Genomic DNA, 24953 nt, shown 5'->3' with positions numbered 1-24953 from the left:
TTTTGTTCCTCTCTTCTTCCTCTCCTGCCTTCTGTTGTGTTGAAGAGATGTGTTTTAGTGTGCGGTTCTAATTCCTCTTTTCTTATTTTTTAAAATACGTTTTTATTGACTTCAGAGAGAGTAAGGGAAAGGGAGAGAGAGAGATAGGAACATCAGTGATGAGAGAGTCATTGACGGCTGCCTCCTGCACACCCCCTAATGGGGATCGAGCCCTCAACCCAGGCATGTGGCCTGACCAGGAATTGAACCTGGATCTCCTGGTTCATGGGTCAGTGCTCAACCACTGAGCCACACTGGCTGGCTCTTTTCTTATTTTTAAATCATATTTTTAAAAATTATATCTTTTATTGATTTCAGAGAGAGGAAAGGAGGGGGAGAGAGAGAGAGAAACATCAATGATGAGAGAGTCATTGATCAAGCCCGCAACCCGGGCATGTGCCCTGACCGGGAATCGAACCCCGATCGCCTGGATCCTAGGTTGACGCTCAACTGCTGAGCCACGCCCGGCTGGGCTCTTTTCTTATTTTTAAAGTTATCTTTGTAGTAGTATAATCTGGGGATTACAATACTCATCTTAATGGAAGAAAATCTGCTTCAGATTAATACTAAATTATCTCTTTAAATGTTTTTGCCCCTTTCTCTCCTCTCCCCTGGGGACTCTAATTACACGTCATCACTGATAATGCTGGCCACCGGGCCTCAGAGGCTTTGCTCAATTTACTGCGTTCACTTCCGTTTGTGTTCTGAAGAACGCGTCGTCTTTACGGGTCTTTTGTCAAGTTCATTGGTTCTTTCTTTATTCCGCCAGCTCAGATCTGCTGCTGAGCCCCTCTAGTTTCTCATCGACGTTTTTGTGCTTTTCGACTCCAGAATTTCTCTTTGGTTTGTTTTGTAATTCATACCTCTTTACTGATACTCTCATTACACTCGCCTTTCATTCTTTAAACGCTGATCCTTTTAGTCCTTTGGACATGTCCATAACAGCTGCTTTGAGGACTCAGCCTACCCACTAAGGCGAACATTTGGGCCCCTGCAGAGGTCATTTCTATTGGCTGCCCTATTCCTGTCTGTGGGTTATACTCCCCATTTCTTTGCATGTCTCAAAGTGTCTGGTTAAAAGCAAATCCTCTTATGTGATGTCGGGACTCTGGGTTCTGCTCCTTCCTCCTGGCCAGGGGCGGTGTCTGCCGGTGTGTGTGTGACTTGTTCCCACACACTTCCCAGGCCTGACTCCGCAGCCTCTGTCTCCTACAGTGTGGGGCCACTGTGATGTGTCAGCTCAAGTTGTTTTTTTTTAAAAAAATTCTTGTTTTTGTTTGTTTTTGACCCTGGTTTCCTTGGTGGCACCACTGGGTCAGCGTACCTAGTGGTCAGGGTGATCGGTCAAAGCTTTGTTTAAACATCTTGGGCCAAGGAGGCTCCTGCCACGTACTGAGGTGGTCTGTGCGTGAGCTGAGACGTTCAGAGTTCTGGACGTTCCTGTCCTCCACTTTCTGCCTGGACAGGGGCTCACAGTCGGCCCAGGATAAGGGGATGACAGGGTCCTCTCTGGCCTTGCCTGAGAGTGTGTGCAGTCTCCCAGGTCTCAGGAATCCCTTTTAAATGTTTGCTGGTCTATGGCTTATCCCAGCCAATAGGCGCTGTGGCGTTGGCCCTCCCCAGTGCTTTGCCACTGAGGTCACTATTGTGCGTGGGGTTCTCAGAGCTCAGATTTGGTGAGCCCTCTCTGTGCGTGGACACCTGAAGGTCCTCGAGGCTGCTGTGCCGCTGAGCGTGGGCAGAGGTTGGGAGCAGCCCCACGTTAAACTGCCACAGGCCCCGCTGTTCTGAGCAAGGTTTAGGAGGGTTTTTTCTTGAATAAACACTTTTCGATTTGTTCTATGCCCTCGGTTAATTCCTGGAGTCCTTAAATGGTGGCTTTGGATAACATTGTCCAGTTTTATCGCTGCTTTCTAGGGAGTCTTGCCATTGTCCTCGTGCCACCTTGCAGAGGGGTCCTTTGTCTTGCCGATTCGGTTGTACTTTCTGTATACAGACAACATTAATACACTTCCAAAGTCAAAACTCTCCTAAAAAGGCCTCTGAGAGAAGCGCCCCCTCCACAGCTCTTCCATCCTGATTCTCTCCACCCCTCAGAGGTACTCACTTCAGTGTTAGCTGCTTTATCATCTGTGTGGTTGTGTGCTCCTGAAAACACACGGTTCTCATCTCCCTTTATTACAAAAAACGTGGTTTCCTACACATGCCCCTTTGTGCTGTGCTCTTCTCACGGAACATCTCCTAGAATCGCTCCGTGTCCACCCAGTTTTCTCCTGTTTGCTTCCAGCGGCTGGGATTCCCTGGCGTGGGCGCGCCGGCCTTTCCAGCCCGTGCCCTGCGCTCGCGTGGCCAGGGAGTGCCCGCGGGCAGCATGGCCACCATGCCCTGGCCGGGGCTCTGGGTCTTTGCTAATATTTTGCAATAGCAAATCATGCCGCACTGAATAACCTTAGGCAGTTTTTTGTGGGTTTTTTTGCACATTTTTGGAGGAGTATCCTTCAGGTAAATTCCTAGAACCGGGCCGGCTGGGTTGAAGTACAAATGCACTTTCAGTCTCGTTAAATATTGCCAAGTCCGCCCGCGGAGGGCCGGGGCCCCGCACTCACGGCGGCAGCGGGGCTTCTCGCACAGGCTCCCCCGGGAATGTTATCAGATCTGGACTCCTGCTGATCTGATAGGGGGAAAATGGTATCTGGAGCCCGCGTGTGCCGGCATTTATCATTTCTGAGCGAAACTGCAGTGTTTTCAGGAGTGTAAGGGCCGTTTCTGTGAATCACTTCCCGGACGGTTTACATACCTCGCCTGTATTTCCACGGCCCTTTTCGTCCCCTGCTCCCTCCGTTTTTCCGAATTTCGTGTCTGTCCGAGCCACGAGCCTCTGCGGGTGGCCACGTGGCAAAGGCCTCCTTCCCTTTTGTCAAATGTCTTTTGATTTTGCTTAAGGAATTTTCCGTGCGAAAGGCTTACTTTAGTAGAGCTGTCGTCCCACGCGCTGACCTCCCCCTACTCCGTCTCGATCCCGAGTCGCCGTCAGGACGCTTTGCCTTCGCTCCGCTGATGGAGGGATTCCCGCCGGTTCCCTGCTGGCGCTTGTGCAGCTCCGGCGAGGGGGGCCCGTCCATCTGTGTCCTCACAGCAGTTTTTATTAGAAATGACGGTGAATTCTTGGAGGTGGTCATATGTGTCTTCTTAAACCTATCAATATGGAGGGATATTTAGGGTGTTTGCGTCAGCATTGAGAAATATCGGTCTTTTATTTCCTTTTGATGGTCTCCCCTTACCAGGCTTGTGTATCACTGGCTTCTAGAAAGGCTTGGACGGCTCCCTTCGCTGCATGTGCTCTGAACAGGACGCGTGGAAGTAGGTCTCCCAGTCTCCCAACGGTTTGGCAGGTCCCCCGTGAGACCCACGGGCCGTGGCACTTTCTTTCAGGGTAGTTCCTCGATAACTTTTTCTGTTTATTTTTATTTTTTTTGGAAATCAGTGTGTTTCAGCTCTTAATTTCTACTGGGATCGAGTCTAGGTGAGCTGCGTTTCGCAGGGAAAGCGCCCGCTCCGTCCGCGCTCCACAAAGCCTTCGCGTAGAGGTGCGCCGGGCGGTGCGTGACCAATCGCAGGAATCCCTTCCCGGGACGGCTCCTTTCCCGTTATGGCCTCGGTGTGTCGGCTCCTTGAAGAGAACTTTGTCTGTTTGAGTTTTTTCAAATCACCAGGATTTCGATTTTATTAAAGTGGTCTATTTTACTGTGTTCTGCCTCATTAATTTCTGCTTTTATCCTGGTCATTTCCTTCCTTGGGCTCTCTTTTGATTTACTGGGCCTCTCCTAGCTTCCCGAGTGAGTAATCTGCTTTCTGCCCGCCCGTGTTTAGGCCTCCAGCGTGCGCCGGGGCCAGGCCGGGGCGGGACGCGCTCCCCTCTGGCGGCCTCGCATCGGCCCGTGGGGCTGCCCTCCTGCCCGCGTGGCCTCGTGGACAGCGAACGGCAGGCCTTTCTGAAACGCGGCTTTTAGTTTCTAAAGCACCTGCGCTCATCTCATTTAATGCTTTCAGCACGACACTGTTCCTGACGCTGGGACCACAGCCTCTTCCTTGATGTTTGCGGGCACCCGGTGAACCTCGATTCACTCCTGCGTCTCTCGGCATTTCCATCTCCGCGTTTCAGATGTCGGGGTTGTTGTTTTGTTTTTTACTGCGTAGAGCTGGATTTATTCAACGAAGCGATTTGAATACATCCGAAGAGGCCTGTCTCACTCCCGCGTACCAATACCCGGCACGCTCGGCTAAGTGCCTCTGTATGAGCACATCGCAGCCGCCGCCTGGGTCACATCCCGCTGGCCTGGCCGCCCTGCTCCGTGGGCCGGCGCCGGTTTCACGTCTTCCGAGGGAGCGAGGACGCTTGCGGATCGCTTTCACCGCCGGGCTCCCTTGTGCGCTGCGGTCGGTCTCTCCCCGTCCCGCTGCGCGGTGCGGCCTTCAGCCCCGTGCGTCCCTCGCCTCGTGTACAGAGGCCCGGCCCTCCTGTGCCGCAGAGACCCGCTCTCTCCCCGCAGGGCAGCCTCCGCTTCGTCAGGGCAGACGGGGTTCACATGTTGTCATTCGGCCGTGACGCCACCCAGGTCTTCACCTAGTTCTATCGTTAAACACACAGACTGTCCCCCCAGCCCTGCTGCCGGGGCTCCCCGTCTCCTGCTCCTGGGAGGTTCCCCTCGGTGCCGGAACCGGGTGGGCTGGACCAGGCGCGCAGCTGCTGGCCTGTGCCTGCGGATGTTCCTCGGCGACTCCGCTCCGCTCTCACCTCGCTTCGTGGGCCGCCTTTAAGCCCGCTGCCAGTATGATTCTCGCGCCTTCGCCAGTTATGTCTCCTTGCTCAGGGGCCCTGAGGACTTCTTCATGTTTAAATTCTAATCGTTTTTACTAGGTAATGACTCAAGAGTTGGTTTCTCCAGATCAGTGTCCTTGGTACCATGTGGGTCCTTCCGGTGCAAGTGAGATGTTACTGTGTTTACAGAATCTTCATAGATGGTTTTACAGGTTTCTACGGTATTATTCTGATTTCCGGCAGAGACCTCAGTCATACCCGTGTGGCTCTCCTTCACCACGCCCATCTCCACCACGGTCACTCTGACTCTCTATTTCTGTCTTTGTCACGTTCTGATGGCCTTAGAGCTGTTTTCAGGCCTTCCTTCTATTTCCATCTTTAGTTCTATCACCTGTTGCCATGCCTCATTCTTGATTTTTTTAGTCATTCCTGTTTTCAGTGTCCTCACTACTGATTTGGAGCATGTGTCCACACCCCCAATGTTGAGGGCATTTAATTCCCTGGAATGTTGTTTATAGTTGCCCTCAGCTTTATGGCTGGTATTGGGGGGATTTTGTTAGCAGGCAGGAGGATATTCTTACTTTCTGATTTTTCCTTCCAGGAGTGTTGTACGGGTGCCGTCTGCCTGCCTAGGTTCCTGTGTCCTGGTGGCCGGCGTTCTGGCTCAAGGACGCGCTCCTCTGCCAGGCTTGTCCTCACTTAGGCAGCTTCTTTTCCAGGTGCTGCTGTTGGGGGACGGGGGACGGGCATGCCTTGTTTGTCTGTAAGTCCTGCAGGGTTCTCTCGCTTCCCCCTAGTTCCTTCTTTGCCTTTCCCGCCACACCCCTTCTCTCTGGATCCGAGCCTCCCTGGGAAACGGTTCTGAGGTGTCACCTCTAAGCCCAGTCACGTCCAGGCTCTTCCTGGCGGCAGGTGCTGTGAGTCGCCTATTTCTAATCGGTGTTCTCTGTTTTGACACTTACTGTTGGACTTTTTTCTGGGGGTGATTCAGTCTGTGATGCTTTGAAGTCTCCTGTGCCTCATTTCTTTTTTCTTTTTTTTTGAAGTGAAACTCACATAACATTCAAAGAATCAGTTTGAAGTCAAACAATTCAGTGGCATTTGGGGCATCCACATGCTCGCATATCCAATGATTTACCGCCAGGCGCAAAGTCGAAAAGAGCAATGTTCCCTTCTGTGAAATGGATGCGTTTAGCTCTTATATTTAGGTTGCTGATCTGAGGTCATTTTTCTATGTGGTGTGAGGTGTGTGTCCACTTTCCTTGGGACACCAATAGTGTTTTGTGCCTTAACCATGTGCCCTTTCCCATTGAATGGCCTCGGCACCCTCGCTCAAAATCCACTGACCGTATGTCAGGGTTTGTCTCTCGGTTCTCTGGCCTATTCCATTGGTCGGTCTGTCTGTCTGTCTGTTCTTATGCCGGTTCCACATGGCTTTGACTGCTATAGCTCTGTGTGAGTTTTGAAACTGAGAAGTGAGTCATCCAACTTTGTTTTTTTCAATGGTTTTAGCTATTCGGAGCCCCCTTGCCATCCCATAAACATTTTAGGATCAATGTTTCCATTTCTGCAAAAACAGCCACTAGAATTTCGATGGGGGACACGTTCCATCGGTGTCTCCCTGGGTGACGCTGCATCTTAGCAATGCCCAGCCCTGGCCCGCGAGCACGAGCGACTTTCTGTCCATCTGTCCTTGGTGTCCGTGTGTTTTGCAACGTTTAGCACAGATGGCTTTCTCCTCCTGGTTAACTCTGTTCCTCAGGACTTCACTCTTTCTTGCAAAGGGAATTTAGATTTTCTTCCTTCTCGGGTTGTTCGCTGCTGGTGTATAGCAGCACCAATAGTTTTTTGTGCCTTAACCATGTGCCCTGCGACTTTGCCGAGCTTGTTAGTTAGCTCTGGCAGGTTTTTTGTGCATTCTTTGGGCTTTTCTACATATGGGCATGCATCACCTGTGAATAAAAATAGTTTTACTTCCTTCCCCATTACAATGCTTTTGCGAATTTGCCCGATCGCCGCAGCTAAACCTTCCAGTCCACTGCGAAAGGCAGTGGGGAAAAGGGGTGTCCTTGTCATGTTCCCAGTTTTAGGGGAAAAGCCTTGTATTTTCACTACCCAACATGATGCTAGCTCTGGGTTTTTCAGAGATGCTGTTTGTCACATTGAAGTTCCCTTCTTTCCTTAGCTTTGCATGTATTTTTATGTTGAAAGGCTGTGGGATCCTGTCAAGTGCTTTCTCTGTGTCTATTGAGATGGTCCTATTAATGGGATGTGTCACATTGATGGATTTTCTTAGGCTGAACTGCCCCCCTCCACTCCCGAGATAAGCCCCCCTTGCCCGTAACGTAGGATCCCTTTAATACACTGCTGGCGCTGGCGTGCTGGTATGTTCTTGAGGGTTTCGGCATCTGTAGGGGATATTGGTATCTGGTTTTCTTTGCTGGTGGTGGATTTGCCTGGCTTTGCTATCAGAGTAACAGTGACCTCATAGAATGTGTTGCAAAATGTTTCCTCCTGCTCTGTTTCTTGTCACAGACTGGTATTAATTCTTCTTTAGCTGGTTGGTATAATTCACCAGTGTCATTCATCAGATGCCGGGCTTCTCTTCCTTCAGGGATTTTTGATAACCGGTTCAAACTGTTTATTTGTTGTAAGTTCAGAATTTTTACTTCTGAAGTCAGTTCTTAAAGTTCCTGTATTACAAAGAATTTGTCCATTTCATCCAGAATTTGTCCATTTGTCTGATTGTAGTACCATTGCTCAGGGTACTCTCATATTATTTTATTTCTGTAAGTCGATGGTAGTGTCTCCACTTTATGATTCTATTTATTGCATCTCTTTTTTTTCTTTTCTTTTCTTAGTCATTCTAGCTACAGGTTTGCCAATTTTGTTGATCTTTTTAAAAAAATGACCAACTTTTGGTTTAGTTGTCCTGCTCTACTCATCTCTCCACACTCATGTTTCCTTCCTCCTTCTCTGTGAACTTGGGCTTAGATTACTTTTCTGTTTACAGTTCTTAAGCTATGGAGGCGGGTTACTGGGGACCTTCCTTCTCTCTCTTATGTAGCATCTATAGCTACCGAGCACCGCTTTCCTCGCCTCCCAGGAGTCTGGGTATGTTGTGTCTTTATTTTCCTTTATTTCAAATAATTTTCTAATTTCTTCTGCGATGTCTCCTTTGACCCATTAGTTTCTAAAGAGCATGTTGTTTAATTTCCACATAGGTGTAATTCTGTACTTTTCCTTCTATCATCGTTTTCTAGCCTCATTCCATTTTGGTTGGAGAAGATACTTTGTAGGATTCTCTAAAAATGTAGCAGGACTGCTTTGCGGCCTGATGTGATCTGTTCTGGAGAATGTTCCACACGCCCTTGAGAAGAATGTGTAGCTGTGCTGTTGGGTGGAGTGTTCAAAGTGTATTTGTTAGTTCCAGCTGCTATACAGTGGGTTCAACCTTCTATGTCCTCACCGATCTTATCTGGATGTTCTGTCCGTTATTGAGTGTGGGGTATTGACGTGTCTATTATTGTAGAATCACTTCTCCCTCCATTTCTGTCAATATTTGCTTTATATTTTGGGTGGCTCTGTTATGTGTGTATTTGTTACATCTTCTTGATGAATTGCTCCTTTTAATAGGTAGTGTCCTTTATCTCCTGTAACAGTCTTTTACGTAGTCTATCTTTTCTGATATTAATGTAGCCGCCCAGCTCTCTGTTGGTTACTGTTTGCCTAGGACACCACTTCCCATCCGTCACTCTAAACCTGTGTCTTTGGATCTGAAACAAGTATGTGGTACACAGCATGAGTCTAATAATTTTTTAATCCATTCTGCCAATTTCTGTATTTTGATTGGAGAATTTAATCCATTTACATTTAAAGTAACTCTTGGTAAGGACTTCAGCCACTTTGTTATTTGTTTTCTGCATGTCTTATGTATTTTTTGTTCTTCATTTCTTCCTTTGCTGCCGCCTTTTTCATTTAAATGATTTTTTTTTTTGGTAGTGCGTAATAGTGATTGTCTTCTCAGTTCCTTTTGTGTATGTATTTTAGGTATTCTCTTAGTGGTTATCATGAGGACGACACTCAACATTCTAAGTTTATAAAAAATCTAATTTTAACTTATACCAGCTTAGCTTCAATGGCATAAGAAAGTCAGCTCCTATAGGGCCCCACCCCTCATGTTGTTATTGTCACACACTGGGTTTTTATACATTGTGTTGCCAATAACACAGATGTATAATTACTGTTTTATGTATTTGCCTTTTAAGTTGTATAGGAAACAAACAGAAGTTACAAACTAAAAATACAGTAATGCTGTCTTTATGTTTACCTATGTAGTTAGTTACCTGTTGCTGGAATTCTTTTGTTTTGTGTGCCTTTGAGTTACTTTCTAGTGTCCTTTCATTTCAGCCTGAAGGACTTTCTTTAGGACTTTGTGTAGGGCCAGTCTACTAGAAATGAACTTCCTCAGCTGTTGTTTCCCTGCGAATGTCTTTACTTCTTCATTGTTGAAAGATAATTTTGCTAGAAGTAGAATTCTTTACACAGTTTTTTCTCTTAGTACTTTACAAACTCCATCACACTCCCTTCTGGCCTACGTGCTTTCTGAGGAGAAGTCTGATGAAAATCGTACTGAGCATCCCTGTACCCGATGAGTCATTGCTCACTCCTTTCGCGGTTCTGTCTTTCAACAATCTGATTATGATCTGTGTCTTGGAGTTCATTGAACTTCTTGGAGGTACAGACATGTTTTTCATCAAGTTTGGGGAATTGTCAGCTATTATTTCTTCAAATATTCTTCCTGCCCCTTTCTCTCTCACCATTCCTTCTAAGATTCCCACTATGGACATGTTGCTTTGCCACAGGTCCCTCAGGGTCTCTTCATTTTCCTCCCTGTTTTTTTCTGCTTCTCAGACTGGATTTCAATTACCTAGCTTCAAGCTCACGGATTCCCCTGCCCACTCAAATATGCTAGTAAAACCCCAGTGAGTTTTTCCATTTCAATTATTATACTTTTCAGTTCCAACATTTCTGTTTAACTCCCATTTATAATGTTTACCTCTTTATTGATAGTCTCAATTTGTTCATGCATTGTTCACCTGGTTTCCTTCGGTCCTTTATCAATATTTTCTTTTAGCATATATTTTTAAGTTGATTTAAAGTCTTTGTCTAGTAAGTTCAATGTATGTACTTCCTCTGGGGCCATTTCTGTTAATTTCTCCTGTGAATGGATCAGACTTATTTCTTTACGTGCCTCATAATTTTTTTTAAAAAATATATCTTTATTGATTTCAGAGAGAGGAAAGGAGAGGGTTAGAGAGATAGAAACATCAATGAAGAGAGAGCCATTGATCAGCTGCTTCCTGCACGCCCCCGACTGGGGATGGAGCCTGCAACCCGGGCATGTGCCCTGACCGGGAATCGAACCCCAATCACCTGGATCCTGGGTAGATGCTCAACCGCTGAGCCACACCAGGCCGGGCGCCTCATAATTTTTTATTGAAAATGATATTAAGGATATTAAATGTAGTAACTCTAAACATCAGATTCTCTCCTGTTCCCAGTTTTTCCTGTTGTGAGCTACAACTGTTCAGCGACTTCTAGTTTTGTGAAATTTGTGTTCTTTGTCATGTGCGGCCTCTGAAGTCAGTTTTTCCAGCTTGAATTGCTGGTCTTTTGACAGAGATTTCCTTGAGTGCCAGGAGTCAGGAACGGGGTGGGCAGGTGGGAAAAGGTGAAAGAACTCTCCCAATCTTTGCAGATTAGCTTATACTGGGGCAATCCTTTAGGATATGACCAGCCTGTTTACAGATCTGTCTTAGCCTTCACTTCCTCTTTGAGGTGGGCACAGAGGTCGGCTAGAGGTGAAGGCTTAGCGTATTGTCAGGACTTTCTTCTGAGCATGCATCCTGCCCTGGGCTTTTTCAATTCATCACTACACATAGGTGCTTCTGAATGGCCTGATTCCCCAAATAAACCCTTCCCGTGTTCCCCCTGTGCTGGCAGTGCTCCCTTCTGTGCCTCAACTCCGGTGTTTCCCCAGGTGGCTGTGATCCTACTCCCTTACAGTGTTTTCAAGGAATGCTTTCCGCCCTGGGTCAGTTCCGTTTGAGGAAACAAAGGCGATTACTTTGTGTCGGGCCTTTAGGCGGCCCCCCGACAACACAGGGCAGATACAATTCTTCAAAGATATGCTCTGCTCCCTCCTGGGCCAGGGATCAGGGTCCCACACTGGGAACGTGGTCTGCCGTCTTCACAGCTGCCCCGGGCTTGGGCAGGGAGCAGTGTGAGGGCCCCAGAAATGCCAGTTTTACTGCCATTGTTAGGCGCCTGCTTCTTGGTCTGCTGTAGACCCCGAGCTGCTTTCTAGAGTCCTGACAGAGGTGACTCTTGACAGGTTCTGCTGGATTTTTCAGTGTTTCCCTGAAGGGAGGGATCGCCAAGGCACTCGCTCCCTCTCCGCACATTTTGGACAAAGCACCTTGAGCCTCGTTCCCAGCGCTGCGCCGAGGCTGCGGTGTGGGCAGGTGGCTCCGGCGCTGCTGGAATCTGGTTCATTTCCCCACTCAGTCAATCTCAAGGCCAGGGCATTGTTCCTGAGCGCCGGTGGAGGTGCAAGTGCTGAATGGTTTTATTTGCTCTCCTTGTTGGTTTTATGCTTTTGAGGAGGGTAAGTAGGGAGGTTTGAGACCAGAGGGGAAGGGGAGCCGCATACCATTTTCTCTAAACCCGGCTGGAAGCCTTTTAAGTTGGGCCTTTCTCTCAGGGCCCGTGTAATCCGTCAGCCAGTCCTGTCAACTTTCTGGACTTTGCTCCCTCCCTGCCTTCTCTCCAGCCACCTCCCTGGTCAGACCCATGGCCGTTTTTCCTGCTGGGCCGTCGCCCTCCTCTCTCCCCTGGTCTCACAGTTTCCGCCCTTGCCCTCGCCCCTCCCCTCCATCCTTCCCACAGCTGCCCCACCGAGCTGTTTAAATACAGAGTGGAATTGCTGCTTGCCTTCCTAAAATGCCCCCTGGCTTCCTGTCACTGTCTTGGGTCAGTGTCACCGGATACAGAGACCGGACAGAACCGTGTGCAGGTTGCTTACTGAGGAAGAGCTCATGGAGGCCGCAGGGAAGCCTGAGGGCCCTTCTCGGAGCTGCAGCAGGCCGAGGGCCGGGCATTTCTGTCACCACAAGGGCTACCCCTCGGGGGACTTATTCTGCATCACCGGCCACCCCTTGTGGCTGCGCAGGCCCTAAGGTCAGAGGTGGCGCTCAGGCCGGCATCTGACAGGTCTGCACTGAGGAGCCTTAGGCACGTACGGAACGTGAATGCTGAGGGCACATGGGTGGGGCCCTGTGCTGCCTGCGTCCTTGAGAACAGAGACAGCCTGTTCTTTACCTGTCCCCAGTGCCAGTCACACAGCAGGGCCCCTGAGGGTCTTGCAGAGCTGCCTGACCCATCAGGTCTCCGTGTCTCCCACAGCCAGGTAACGGCAGCCAAGCACCTCTGCTCTCTGAACAGGCCATTTCCTGAGCAAGCACCATCCTCACTCTGCTTACTCTAAATTCTTCTTGTTCCACCAGTTTGACTCCTGGGTCCAAAAAGAGGCTGACAGTGTTGGGAACAGGGCCACACCAGCCAGATGCCACCGTGTCTTTTCACAATGTGTTGTTCGTGCACACAGAGGGGGTGAGAGCCGAGTCCCCCTCAGAGCCCCGTCCTCTCCCTGCCTCCCAGACCAGCGGCCAGTGGGCCTGGCTGGGTCGATCATTTTTGACATTGGTTGTTAACATAATTTTGACGTTAAGCCTCCCCCAGCTCGGGGTGGCTCTGTGTCCAGGCTGTAGCTTGGGGAGTCCTGGGGAGCCTCTGGGCCCCGGATCCGGCCTGGCCGGGAGGCAGCATGGGAAGGGCCCGCGCCCTCGGGGCCTGGGGGTGGGGCCCGCGCAGATGTCTGGATCTGGTAGCCAGGGCCGGAGCCGGATGCTGAGAGCCAGGCCTGCAACTCATTTCCCCATTAAACATTCTGAGAACATCTGCACCGGTTTCCAGGGCTTCTCCCTCACTAATTGCCCTGATTATTGTGTGAAGCTACACTGGCACGTTTCCCCGGTGCTGTGATGAAGGTGAAAAGATCGCCCTTAATTAGATTAAAAACATTTTTTCTCCGTAATTTCGCCTTGAAAATCAAGCCCCTTTTTGGTTTTCTTCATCCGAAGGCCTCCAGAGCGTCCCTCCCCACCTCTCCAGAGGCTTCTGGGGAATGTCCTGTGAGCTCAGCTCTTGGAGGAGACGGCGCTTAACCCAGATTCCATCGCATGTGAACGTTTCCTGGGGCCGCTCAGGCTGCCGGAACCGGCCCTGCAGCCGGGCCTGGGGGGACCTGGGCAGACTTCCTGGAGCAGAGACCCCCGAGGGTCGCCCGACCTGTGTGGGTGGCTGTTGCTCCCTCTCCATTTCCTGCAGTGGGTCAGGGCTGAGCCTGTCCTGGCTGTCAGTGCTTGTCCTCAGCACCCCTGCTGTCCAGAACCCACCCTGGGGCCCACAGAACCATTTCCCTTCCCCCTTGTGTGTGTGTGTGTGTTGGTGGTGTGTGCACACACCCGTTGTGAGAGTTGGTGCTGGGGCAGGGGTCCTTGGTGCCCTCGTCTCGGGGTGTGTGAAGACCCCATTGTCCTCCGTGGGACTCGCAGGACTTCCCAGGTCGCCTGTGACTGTTGAATCCCTGTGGTTCTCATGTCAAATGTGTTCTGCACACCCCTGGCTGGACGTGACACCCGGCATGTTCCACAGTTTGCTCCAAACATCATCTAACAGGGTGTGGAGAGGGCCTCACTGAGGGTGGGGAGAGGGGTCGGCTTGCAGTGAGCCAACGACCAGCTCAGGGGCCCCTTCCCCCAGCTCCCCAGCCGCTGCGGGGAGAGCCTCTGCCGCCAGCTCCCCTCCCTCTGCCCCGGGCCCCTCGAAGCTCAGCCAGGAAATGTACGCAGTTCAGCTGTGGAACCTCGACCCCCGGCCCCAGCCCCCGGCCCCAGCCCCTGGACTCGGGCCTCACCCCGTTTGTCACACATTCCTGAGGACTCTCTGGGTAACAATGATGGAACCCAGCTCGAGCTAGCCAAGCACAAAAGGGACATTTTTTGGCTCGCACATCTGGCCCCAGCTGTTTCAGATGCAGCTGGACCCCGGGGCTGGGGCGATCTCGCTTGCACGCTCCCCCCCCTTTGTGCTCTCCCCACACCCGCCTTGTTCCCTCTCCTGCTCCCCCTCTCCGTCTCCCTCTCCCCACTGCCCCTGGAATGGCTGTGTCCTCAGGCAGCCACTTTCCAATGGGGGCAGGACGGCCACCAGCTCAGCAATCCCGCAGAGGCCACCTCTTCCCAGGCTCTCTGCTGGTCTCCACCATGGTGAGCCCTGTGCCTTGGAAGACCAAGGCCCAGGCCACAGTCTCCCTGTGGGGACAGCTGTGGGTGCCCAAGGCCCATAGCTCGGGAGTGGGGGTGCAGCAGCCCCCCTGAGGAAGACTTGGCTGTTCCCAGGGCCAGGACTGGCTGCCGGACAGGCAAAAACAACAGGTGTCCACGCAGCGAGGTATCTTCCTCAGCGGAACCGTGTGCCAGCTGCGGTGTACGTTTCACTCCCGCCTCGCCCGGGCCTGGCAGCTGTTGTGGGAATGGCTTTCACGCTCTCTGCCCGTGGCCCTTACTTCTCGCCTCTGAGTGGAGACACAGGTGGCCACACGGCCGCGCTGGCTCAGGGTCTGGGAGCCGGGCATGGGCAGCTGGCACGGGCCTGGGGCCGTGGCTCAGCGATGTCACGCCGGGCCTGGCTGCAGCTGTCCGGATGCCCTGGGGAGGGGGTTCACATTCGCGGGGCAGGATCTGCAGGGCTTTGGCAGATCCGCCAGGAGGGGGTGGATTTCGGGCAGGGGGAGGGAAGGGGCTTGGGAAGGACAGGGGCAGCTTCAACTTATCCTGGGGCTAGGGGGAAGCTGGCGCAGGGAATGCGCCTGTGCCAGGCCCTGGAGGGACGTGGGAGGTGATGGCGAGGAAGAGGCACAGACCCCAAGGCCGGGGTGGGGACACCTAAGCCCTGCGCCTGAGGGAGGGGGCGGCCCAGAGCCCTGGGCACCGTGAGGAGGACTTGAGCGACACCTGGGAACTTAGGCAGGGTTTAGTGGGTCCCGAGGGGAGGGCCGGGGGCAGGTGAAGGGACCAGAAGGAGCCCGGCATGACTGAGACTCCCCCGAGATCAGAGGGCAGCGGGTGGGGCTGGAGGCCTGGCCTGGTCCATGTACCCACAGCCCCGTTTCTCGTCTTCCCAAGCCTGTTTGCTCGTCTAAACACGGGAGTCAAAGCTGCCACCCACAGGGCTGACAGTAAAATTAAGTCCCAGTTGAAGCAGAGGGGGAAATGGGGTTCCTTCCTGCATGTCCAGGGAGCCAAGGGTGTCCTGGTGTTGGGGATGAACTGAGCTCGCTGTAAGGAAGGGACCGCAGGGACGGGGCAGGGGCAGGGACGGGGCAGGGGCAGGGGCAGGGACGGGGCAGGGGCAGGGACGGGGCAGGGACGGGGCAGGGGCTGCAGGGGAGCTGGGGAGAGGCTGGGTGCTCCCGGGGATGGAAGGCTCAGGGACATGTGGCAGGTCCGGGCTCTGTGCAGTCACATGGGCAGCTCCAGGCCCGGTGGGGACAAAGGAGGCTCTTGCATGGGAACCGCAGGACGCGCCGTGCGGGGCAATGGGTGAGGGCAAGGCAGACGGGGAGCCGCCACACTAGTGTTTTCTGACTCAGGAAAGGGTCACTCAAGATGGAAGTGAGGACACTCGGGAGGGAAATGAGAACCCAGGCTTCACCCAGGACGCAGCGCACGTTCTGGCCTGTTTCCTTCCAGTCTTTTTTCGGTGCCCACATTCTTTTGAGAACATTAAAGTGACTGTATCACACAGGCTGTGGGTCAGGAAGGATGCTGCCGCTTGGTTCCTGCTCTCTGGAGAGTGGGTGAGACTTGGCAGCCGGTGTCACCAGCTGTGGTAGTCGCCACGCCAGAGGCTGCGTTCGCCATCCCAGACCTCCCATTTTCCTAGAAAACAAAATTGTTTTGTTCTGCCCTGAAAACTTAGGCCCAGATTCTGGCCTTGACAAGGCAAAGGCAGCCAAGAAATTAAAGCATCGAAAACTGGGGCCGTCTTACAAGGGTGGCTTCAGTGTCGCCAGAACACGGTGCAGCTTCCCGAGGCCCGGTGCCCAGGGTGTCCCTGACACAGCTCTGGTGCCACCTTAGGGCCTGAGCATCAAAATAAGCTGCCCAAACCCACCGGAGGTCCAGCCTGCTCGGCAGCCTAGGCCGGGGCAGGCTATTCCAGCCTCTGTGTGACACCAACCTAAGGCGCCTTATGTGGGGGGCACATCCTGGGCCTCTTGGGACACAGAGGTTGCCCCCAAGCCCTTGCTGGAAGTGGGCAGCCTGCCACCGTGTCCAACAAGGAGTCCAGTCCACACCTGGGCACTCCTGGCACCTTGGTGAAGGCTCCTGTCTGGGCTACGGTTACAGATGGGCCACGGGGAAGGGGTCTGCGGCCCTGGTCAGTGCCTGCCAGTGGGGGGGCCACGGGGAAGGGGTCTGCGGCCCTGGTCAGTGCCTGCCAGTGGTGGGGCCACGGGGAAGGGGTCTGCGACCCGGGTCAGTGCCTGCCAGTGGTGGGGCCACGGGGAAGGGGTCTACGACCCGGGTCAGTGCCTGCCAGTGGGGGGGCCACGGGGAAGGGGTCTGAGGCCCGGGTCAGTGCCTGCCAGTGGGGGGGCCACGGGGAAGGGGTCTACGACCCGGGTCAGTGCCTGCCAGTGGGGGGGCCACGGGGAAGGGGTCTGAGGCCCGGGTCAGTGCCTGCCAGTGGGGGGGCCACGGGGAAGGGGTCTACGACCCGGGTCAGTGCCTGCCAGTGGTGGCGAGGCAGCAGACCCCGGACTCAGAGCTGCACCTTTCCCGCCAACTGGGGAAACCACCCCGTGGCACCCGCTCATCATCCCTCTCTGGGGCCCTGTGCGCCGTTCCCAAGATTAAACCAAGCAGCACGCATTCTTGTGTGGCAGGTGCAGCCACGCCCACGCGGCACCAGCTGATGTGCGCCGGGCAGGGCCACTCTCAGGGGTCAGGTGCGTGCCCTGGCCCCGGGCTGGGGACATGGTACTTGTCATCTCGGAGGTTTGCAAAACAGCCCCACTTTCCAGCCACCCCCCGCCGTCCATTCCTTCTGCGTACGGCGATGCAGACGTGAGAACATGCACTCCTGTTCGTTTTCCTGTCCCTTTGTCTTAATTTTTTCTTGTTGAGAGAACATTTGAATCCTGGATGAAGTCTTAGCTCTGTCACTCGACAACTGTGAAATACAACCCAGGACCCTTGAATTGCAGCCCTGTCTCCACACTGGGCGCGGGAGGCGCTCCTGCCAGGCCCAGACCCGTGAGCTCGCTGCGGGCCCTTCTCCCCGCCATGGGCAGAGAGCCTGCTCGGAGCTCGGAGCTCGGAGCTCGGAGCCCTTCTCCGGTGTGACTCAGTCCTGTCTGTGCGGCTTCCTGCTGGAAGGCTGCCCCTCGCCCCCAAGGGCCGCGAGCTCCCCGAGTTTATTTACAGCTCCGACTGCTTGTCGGGTGCGCACCTGTCCCACGCGCCCCGGCCACCTGGCTCCTCCCGCGACGGGCGTGTGGGCCTGCCGCAACTTTTCATTAAGTTGTTTACAGTGTCCGTAGTTCTCTGGCCAAGTTCTACATGTTTTGTGGACACTGGTTTCCTGTGGTTGTCTTTTCACTGTCAGGGTGTCACTGGTGACCAGGTCCTCATTTTAACGTAGTCAAGTCAGTCGGTCTTTTCCTTTATGGCTATTGCTTCGTACGTTTTAGAAAACCTTCCAAACCCTGAGGTCATGAAGATATCCCTCTAGATTCACTCACAAAGGCTCCGTAGATTCGCTTTTTGTCATTTGTCTCCGATCTCCTGGGTGCCACAAATGCGTGTACGGTGTGAGGGATGGGGCCGTTCCAACATTTCCCCCACGTGGGCAGCCAGCTGTCCCTGACCATCTCTGCCACCACAGTACACAGCACTCGTCCATAAGGGTGGGGCTATTTCTGACACTCGGCCCTGTCCCTTTGGCCGGTCCATCCTTCTTCACCAGCTTGGCACCATCCTAACGAGCGTGGCCTCACAGGAAGGCCCAATGTCCATAGAGCGGGACCTCTGCTGTGCTGTCCCTCAGGTACACGGGGACTCTGGTCCTTAAGCACGTCCAGGTCAATCCCAGGATCAGCTCGCCAAGGGTCTAGCACACAACTATGGGAGTTCCCGTGAGATTTGGGAAGAATCTTTTCAAGATTGGGTCTTTGAGTCAGAAGAAAAGCCAACGTCTCCATTTGTCTTTCTTCTTCAACAACTCCTACTAAGGTTTTACCGTTTCTCCTTAGAGTTCTTGTGTATCCTTAACTAGATATTACGACCTTTTTGATTTACACAAGAGGCCCCCCAGACCTCTCACTGGCTGCCCCTGACGTTAGCTTCTCCTATACCCATGCTCGGGAGGAAGACATCCACACGGCAGCAGCTGGCAGCGCCCAGTTTAGTTCATCTACCTGGATATCCCCAGGTTAACTACTCGTGTCCCTTTTCTGTTCTCAGATCCAGCATTATATCTGGTGAGCAGGTATCCTCAGTATCCTGTGCTCGGGGATGGCTTCAGTCCTGCCTGGTCTTTTGTGACCCTGACACTGAGGGGTACTAGTCATTGACGTTTCTCAGGGTCCATGTCTCGTTGCATCACGTCAGGATACATGACATCAACACGCAGTCGCTGAGGATATGAACCTGGCCTCGCCTGGGTGAGGTGGTGCCAGCCGGGCTCCCCCACCACCAGGGCACTCTTCCTCCCTGGCACAGTCTAGTCGTGGGAACTGGTCCCTGAGTCCAGCCCACACTCACGGGGAGGGGCGGGGAGGGAGTCAGGCTCTGCCTCCTGCAGGAGGGCGTAGCTAAGACTCGGTAGCCGTGTTCAGACCGCCACAGCGAGGAACACATATTTGAGGGCAGATACTTTGGAGCTGTGTCTTAAAGCCTCACCTGCTAATTTCAGCATTCACCCGAGGATCTTGCCCGCAGCAAGTACCCCTGCGTTCCAGCGGGGGCTTTTCCACTTTCCCCATTCTTTCTTCGGGCATCATTTAGAATTCTTCTGCGAGGAAGGTCTGTCCCTTTCCTCCAGTTATTTCTTAATTTATATCGGTAAGGACTTGGGTATCTTTTGAGCTACAATCCAACATTATCATTATTTCCTTTGTTGCTCAGATTAGGTCTTCATTTTAATGGCCGTTGGGTTGAGAGCTCCTTCGGGTTCCTGGGCCTATGGGACATGCCTGCTTTCTTTCCATTTTCCTTCTGAGCATGTTCCTCCTTCCCGGCACTAGACAATCGTTCGGGCTCATCACGTATTTTCCCTGCTCAGGCCTACAAATCGCCATCCAGCCAGAGCCCCAGGTCCTTTCCGTGGAGAACGGGTGGTAGTTAAAAACCAGAATCCGGGCCTTGGGTGTGCGTGTAGCTCTGGGGCTGTCACTCTTTCCAGGGCCTCTCAGCAGACAGAGCTGGGAAACACATGTTTGTACATAACCCAAGTGTGCACACATCTGTGTCTGTATCAAGCTACATATGAGTTCACGCTGATGTTTCTAACCATGGGGCTCGCTTACACACCCCACTCCATTTATTTGTCATTTTCCTCTGACCATGAGAAATCTGGCCGTCATAATCTATAATCGATGGACTATTTGTCTGATCTGTGTGGATGAGCAGCACCCTGAGAAACCACCTTAGTGAACTCATTCTGTGTTGGAGTTGTGGTGTGTTTTTTCACTTTAGCTGTATCCTATCCAGTCCAAAGACCCCTTCCCGAGGCCTTGTAGGCCGGTTCCTCGTTCCGTTTCCTTCTGAGAGATTTCTTTTTAGATTGTACACAGCAGAGCTCACTCTTGGAGATGTCTGGTTCTGTGCGTTTTGACAAATGTCACGTATCCACCACTGCGGCATCACACAGAAAAGGTCCACAGCCCTGAAAATTCCCTTGTGTGACCCCTTTGAAATCAAGGACCCCCCTCCCCGAAACACTGGCAGCCATCGATCTGTTCCGTGTCCCTGGAGTGCTTCCATTTCCAGAATGTCATATAAATGGAATCACATAATACGTAGCCTTTTGCATCTGGCTTCTTTCACTGCTACAGAACATGCATTTGAGATTCCTCCGCGTTGTTGCATGAGCCACTAGTTCATTTCCTTTGATTGCCAAGTGGTTTTCCATTGTCTGTTTGGGCCACAGTTTTCCACTCACCCACTGAAGTACATCTCGGTTGTTTCCAGGCTTTGGCAATTGTGATAAAAGGGGGGTATACAAGCTTATGTACGGGCTTTTGGGAACACAAATTTCCAATTCATCTGGGTAAATAACTGAGAGGGATGGCTGGGTCCCACGGCGAGTGCATGTTTAACTGTATAAGGAACTGCCTGGCTCTCCCCCACCATGGCTGCCCAGCAGCACGTGAAAGTGCTCACCACTGCACATCCCACTTGGCGTCGGGCTTCGGTTCTTCCCTCTCCCTATCTAAGGTGAGAGGTAAGGCTCTATCTTTCTCTGCTTCCCAAGTATCCAAAACTGACACCATTTCAAAATTGTAGGCATTCTCATAAGGGTGTAGTGGTCGCTCACTGTGGATTTAATTTGCATTTTCCTGATAACTGCTGACGTGGATCGGACAGGCATCTTCTCAGACGTTTATTTGTAATCCATTCTTATCGTATGTTTATTTGTAATCCACTTTTTATCCTGTGTTTATTTGTAATCCACTTTTAAAACCGGGTTGTTCGCGTTCCTGTTGTCAAATGGCGAGCGTTCTTTCTGCTCCGAGACAAGCCCTTGACCAGGTAGGTGATGTGTGAACATTTCCCCCAAGTCTGGGGTTTGTCTTATTTCCTTAGCCAGGTCTTTCACAAAGCAAGTGCTTTTCATTTTGATAAAGCCCAATTCTTCCACGTCCCCCCCCCTTACAGACTGAGCGTCTAATGTCCTAGTTCCAAACTCATGGCCAGATGCGAGGCCCAGGGATTTTCTCCTGTTTCCTTCGAGAGACATCAGTCCATGTTTTGCTTTAGTGCTCTCGTAAGATGGTACATAACAGCTTTTACATCTTCATATTCTGACTGCTCGTCTCCCACAATGTTAGATATAAATGCTAAATGGGTGAAAATTTACACACACACACACAAATTTTGAATGGATTTAGGAAACATATGAATTACTTTGGAGTGGGAAAACCTCCCCTTTTCAAAAAGCCAAAGATAGGAATGCCATTATATATATATATAAATATTTTTTAAAAAGAGGCCGCGTGGCTCTCTCAGTAAATTGGAATATCGTCCTAGAAGGTTGCAGGTTTGACTCCTGATCAGGGCACATGCCTGAGCCGCAGGTTCAATCCCCGCTTGGGATCTGCATGGGAGGCACCAATTGATGTCTCTTGAAAAAAAAAAAAATCAATAAAAAAAAACCCATTATCTTTGGGTGAGAATTAAAACAACAGCACAAACTGTTTTCTGTGGTTAAAAACAGCCACAATTAAGGTAAAACACCAAAGATAGACCGAGGAAGGCGCTGGTGCCTCCTATGAGAAGGGGTTAATATTTCTCATACATGAAAAATTCCTACAACTCGAGCAGAAATGTGCAAAGGATGTGAACAGATGATTCCGCAAGAGGAAATCCAAACAGCCTCCGAGCCGCACAGCCCTCAGCAGGGAAGGAGGAACGCGTCCCGGGCTCCACCCGCGCCCGGCCAGCCCGCGCAGGCCGCCCGCACCGGTCTGGGGGCGGGGGTGGGGAAGGCGGGCGCGTTTGCCACCGCTGGTGGAGTCTGAATGGCTCCCACTTCTCAGGAAAACAATCCGGCGACATAAATTAAAACCACCCAGCAAGCACCTCTCCCCCGCCCCAAGTTTCGTAGAGACGGGAAGCACGTTCCTGTCTTCAAGCAGCGGCTTCGAGCCCGCGGGGCCCACGGAGCCCGCGTGTCCGTCAGGGGTGGGAGGCTGAGCTCCCTGCGCAGATCTAAGCTCCAGGCTGCCGAGCACCCACTACAGCCAGACGTAGATCCACATCCGTCAAGCTGTAGAAAGTGAGGTGAGCACGTGCGGCGACAGGGACGGAACCGGCAGGGCGCCCCAGCATCCCGCCCGGCCCCCGCCACTGCGCCAAGCGGGGGAGGAAGCGCTAGGAGTCCAGCTGGCGGTGGACGCTGATGGCCTTGGAGGGGGAGGGCCTTCGCGAATCTTTATTCCTTGCGAGCAGTTAGTTCTTTTACAATAAAAACTTGAAGTCCGGATCGAAAACCAGGAGACGGGGGGGTGTTCTTGGTCAGGCCAGGGCCTGTGCCAGACCGTGGAGGGCGGCCCAGCACCCAAATGTGCAGCCGCTTGCGGGGGCGGGTCCCTCGGTGTGGGTGGCGATGTGGCGTCCTGGCCCGAGGGGGGCCGTGGTGACCCCTCCCTCCCTCCAGGGCTCTCCTGTCCTCACAGACCGGAGTCCTACCAGCCACATCTTCCGTGAGGGGTCCCCACCCCAGCATCTGCACGTCAGCGACAGGGTGGGGGGCGGGGTCAGCGTCTCCAGATCTGCGCCTGTCTGTTTTATCCTTGCCCCGAGGGTCAGGCATGAACCTGGGGAGAGGCCCAGACACCCGAGCTGAGCGGGCACAGTCCTCGCCGAGGCGGCATCGCTGGCCTCAGCTGCTCTGTAGCCGGTGAAGCTCAGGCACGGGGGGGCCGTTTCACACCACACCCCGCCCGGTACCCGGGGCTGGGGCCCCGTGCTCAGTCTCCGCTCCAACCCAGCAGATGTCCCATCCGCGGGGAGGCTCGGGATGTGGAGGCCCGTCCATGCCAGCGCGGCAGGCTGGGACGGGCATCTGAGCCCCGCTCTGCGAGCCCCGGGCCCCTCGGCCACCAGGCCGTCCGCGGGGGTCTAACGTGCTGCCCACCCTCTCCCTGCAGCGAAGAAACGCCCCGCGGTGCTGGAGGTGAGCGCCACCCACTTCACGAGGACCAACAGCTTCACTGAGGACCTGGACCTGGAGGGGGAGACACTGCTGACCCCCATCACCCACGTGTCGCAGTGAGTGCCCGGTTGCCCACCGGCGGGCTGGGGGGCGCGGGGCTCGGAGCTGCTGCCTTCGGGCTGAGCCAGGACTTGGGTCACTGCCGCCTTTGCCGCCTGTCCTCGGGGGCCGCCGGCCACCAGGGGCCGGCCCAGGGCCGGAGCAGGCGGGAGGGCAGGGGCATTTCCCGCCACGGCCGAGAACACGAGCCGCCCGTTCTGCCGTACGGAAAACCAGGCCAGTCCGTTTCCGCTTGTTTTCGTGCTTCGAGCGTCTGAGATTGTTTTTCTCTCCCCTGGCCCCCTCCTCCGCTCCCCCAAAAAAGAGACGACTTTGTTTGCGAGCGTTTCCCCCGCGGAGCCCTGGCCAGAGCCCCGGGGCAGATGCCGGGTGCGGCCGCCAGTTGCCGGCTGTCCCCGGGGCTCCTTCAGGTGGAGGAAACGGCCGATTCTCCACGCCGTCCCCAGGGCCTGCGGTGGCCTGACGTCCCTGCAGCATGTGACCCCGTGCTCCTCGCCGGGCACCCAGCGGCCACAGCCTGCTGTGGGGTCAGTGGGACGGTGAGGCCCTTTCTGGCCGCCACCCGCCAGGGATTTCCCCGGAGATGTCCTTGTGTGTCCGGATGTGAGCGCACAGCCCCTGCGGGCCCCGGCGGGCGCTCCCTGCTCTGTGTGACGGTCCACGAGCTCCCCTGGTTCCGAGGACTCTGGGTGCCGCTGTTGGCTTCCAAGGGGCCCACTGCCTGTGCCACTGGCTCACAGGTGACACAGGACATTGGGACCAGAATGCAGGGCCTCCTGGCTGCTCACGGAACCAGGGCTGAAAGGGCCAGGAGGCCAGGCTGAGGCGGCTGTCTCGGGGCGGTACTGTGATCAGAAGGCCCCGCTGGCCATCTTTCGAGGCCTCTGTGCTGGCGGGGAGGCTGGCAGGGCAGGCCGAGTGCACGTTCCCAGCCTGGGGGGAGGGTCCCTAGGAAGCAGGGCCGCTCGTCCGAGTGTACCCGGTGGCAGAGCAGCCGTGGGGCCTGGGAGTGGGCTCTGACCTTGGGATGCGTCCTGGGCACGGTGAGAACAGCCGGGCAGGTCCAGGTTGGTGCCCGAAGGCGGAGCGAGCTTCGCACTCGCCGAGGCCTGTGCAGCCCGGGCATGAGAGCCGGGCAGTGTCGTCGGCGTTCTGTGGCTGGAGCTGTGCACGGCACAGGAGACGTGCCCACCTGGGGGGCAGGATCGCTCAGAGTTGCAGGACCATGACCACACCCAGGTGGCCACACGCAGGCCCACTGGGCTGCTCCACCTGCCCCTCCTGTGCTCCGGTCGGAGTCAGTGTCTTCCACTCTCAGTCGAGGCTTGGTGACTGGGACACACACAGGAGTCACACCCTGGGGGGACAGGGCTGTCACCCACCGTCTGTTCAGCTGGGCAGTCGGGCCTCACCAGCCTCTTGGGCCCTGTGAGCGCCCCCCCCGGGAGGCCCAGCATGAGGTAGTCAAGGACGGGGGACCGAGGTGGGGGGACCGAGGTGGTCCGCGGCTGCTCACCGCCCCCCGGGAAGGCTGTCTGTTTTGGCATCAGCACACACCCATCATCCTGGGGCCAGAGGCTGCCCACCTGCCCAGGGAGCCCCAAGAGGCACCCAAAGCCAGTGTGGCCGTGATGTCGGGGGCGTGTGGCCGTTTCCTGTCTCTTCTCCAAGGCAGGTTGTTAGACAGACAGCTCAAGCCAGCTCTCCGCCTGCCATGGGTCTAGTGTGTCACCATCCAGAGCCTGCTGTGGCCCTTCTTGGGCCAGCATCCCAGAGCGTGGCTGGTTGGCCGGGGAGGGGGACGGGGTGCTATCCAGTGCTGGGCGGGCCTAGGCACGACCAAGACCCCAGTCCTCACCCAGCAACCTGTTCAGAAGCAGAGGCTGGGTGTGGGTCAGCTGGGGGG

At 54.1% G+C, this 24953-nt stretch overlaps 1 protein-coding gene across 2 annotated transcripts in view; it reads left to right on the top strand.

Moving 5' to 3' along the window:
* The window catches only part of KCNQ1 (potassium voltage-gated channel subfamily Q member 1), a gene marked incomplete at its 5' end in the record, with an annotated part of 258881 nt that overhangs the window by 83138 nt on the left and 150790 nt on the right, over nucleotides 1-24953 (top strand). Inside the window, one exon of one of the 2 annotated variants that reach the window (XM_081154358.1) lies at nucleotides 22923-23043. The exons of the other annotated variant lie outside the window; for it this stretch is intronic. Within the exon in view, the coding sequence (XP_081010484.1) occupies nucleotides 22923-23043 (121 nt within the window). The remainder of the gene's footprint in view (nucleotides 1-22922; nucleotides 23044-24953) is intronic. 2 annotated transcript variants of the gene reach the window in all.

This window comes from Miniopterus schreibersii (genome assembly GCF_964146895.1).
Source record: "Miniopterus schreibersii genome assembly, chromosome: 12".
NCBI lineage: Eukaryota > Metazoa > Chordata > Mammalia > Chiroptera > Miniopteridae > Miniopterus > Miniopterus schreibersii.
This window is presented reverse-complemented; position numbering and strand designations above follow the sequence as displayed.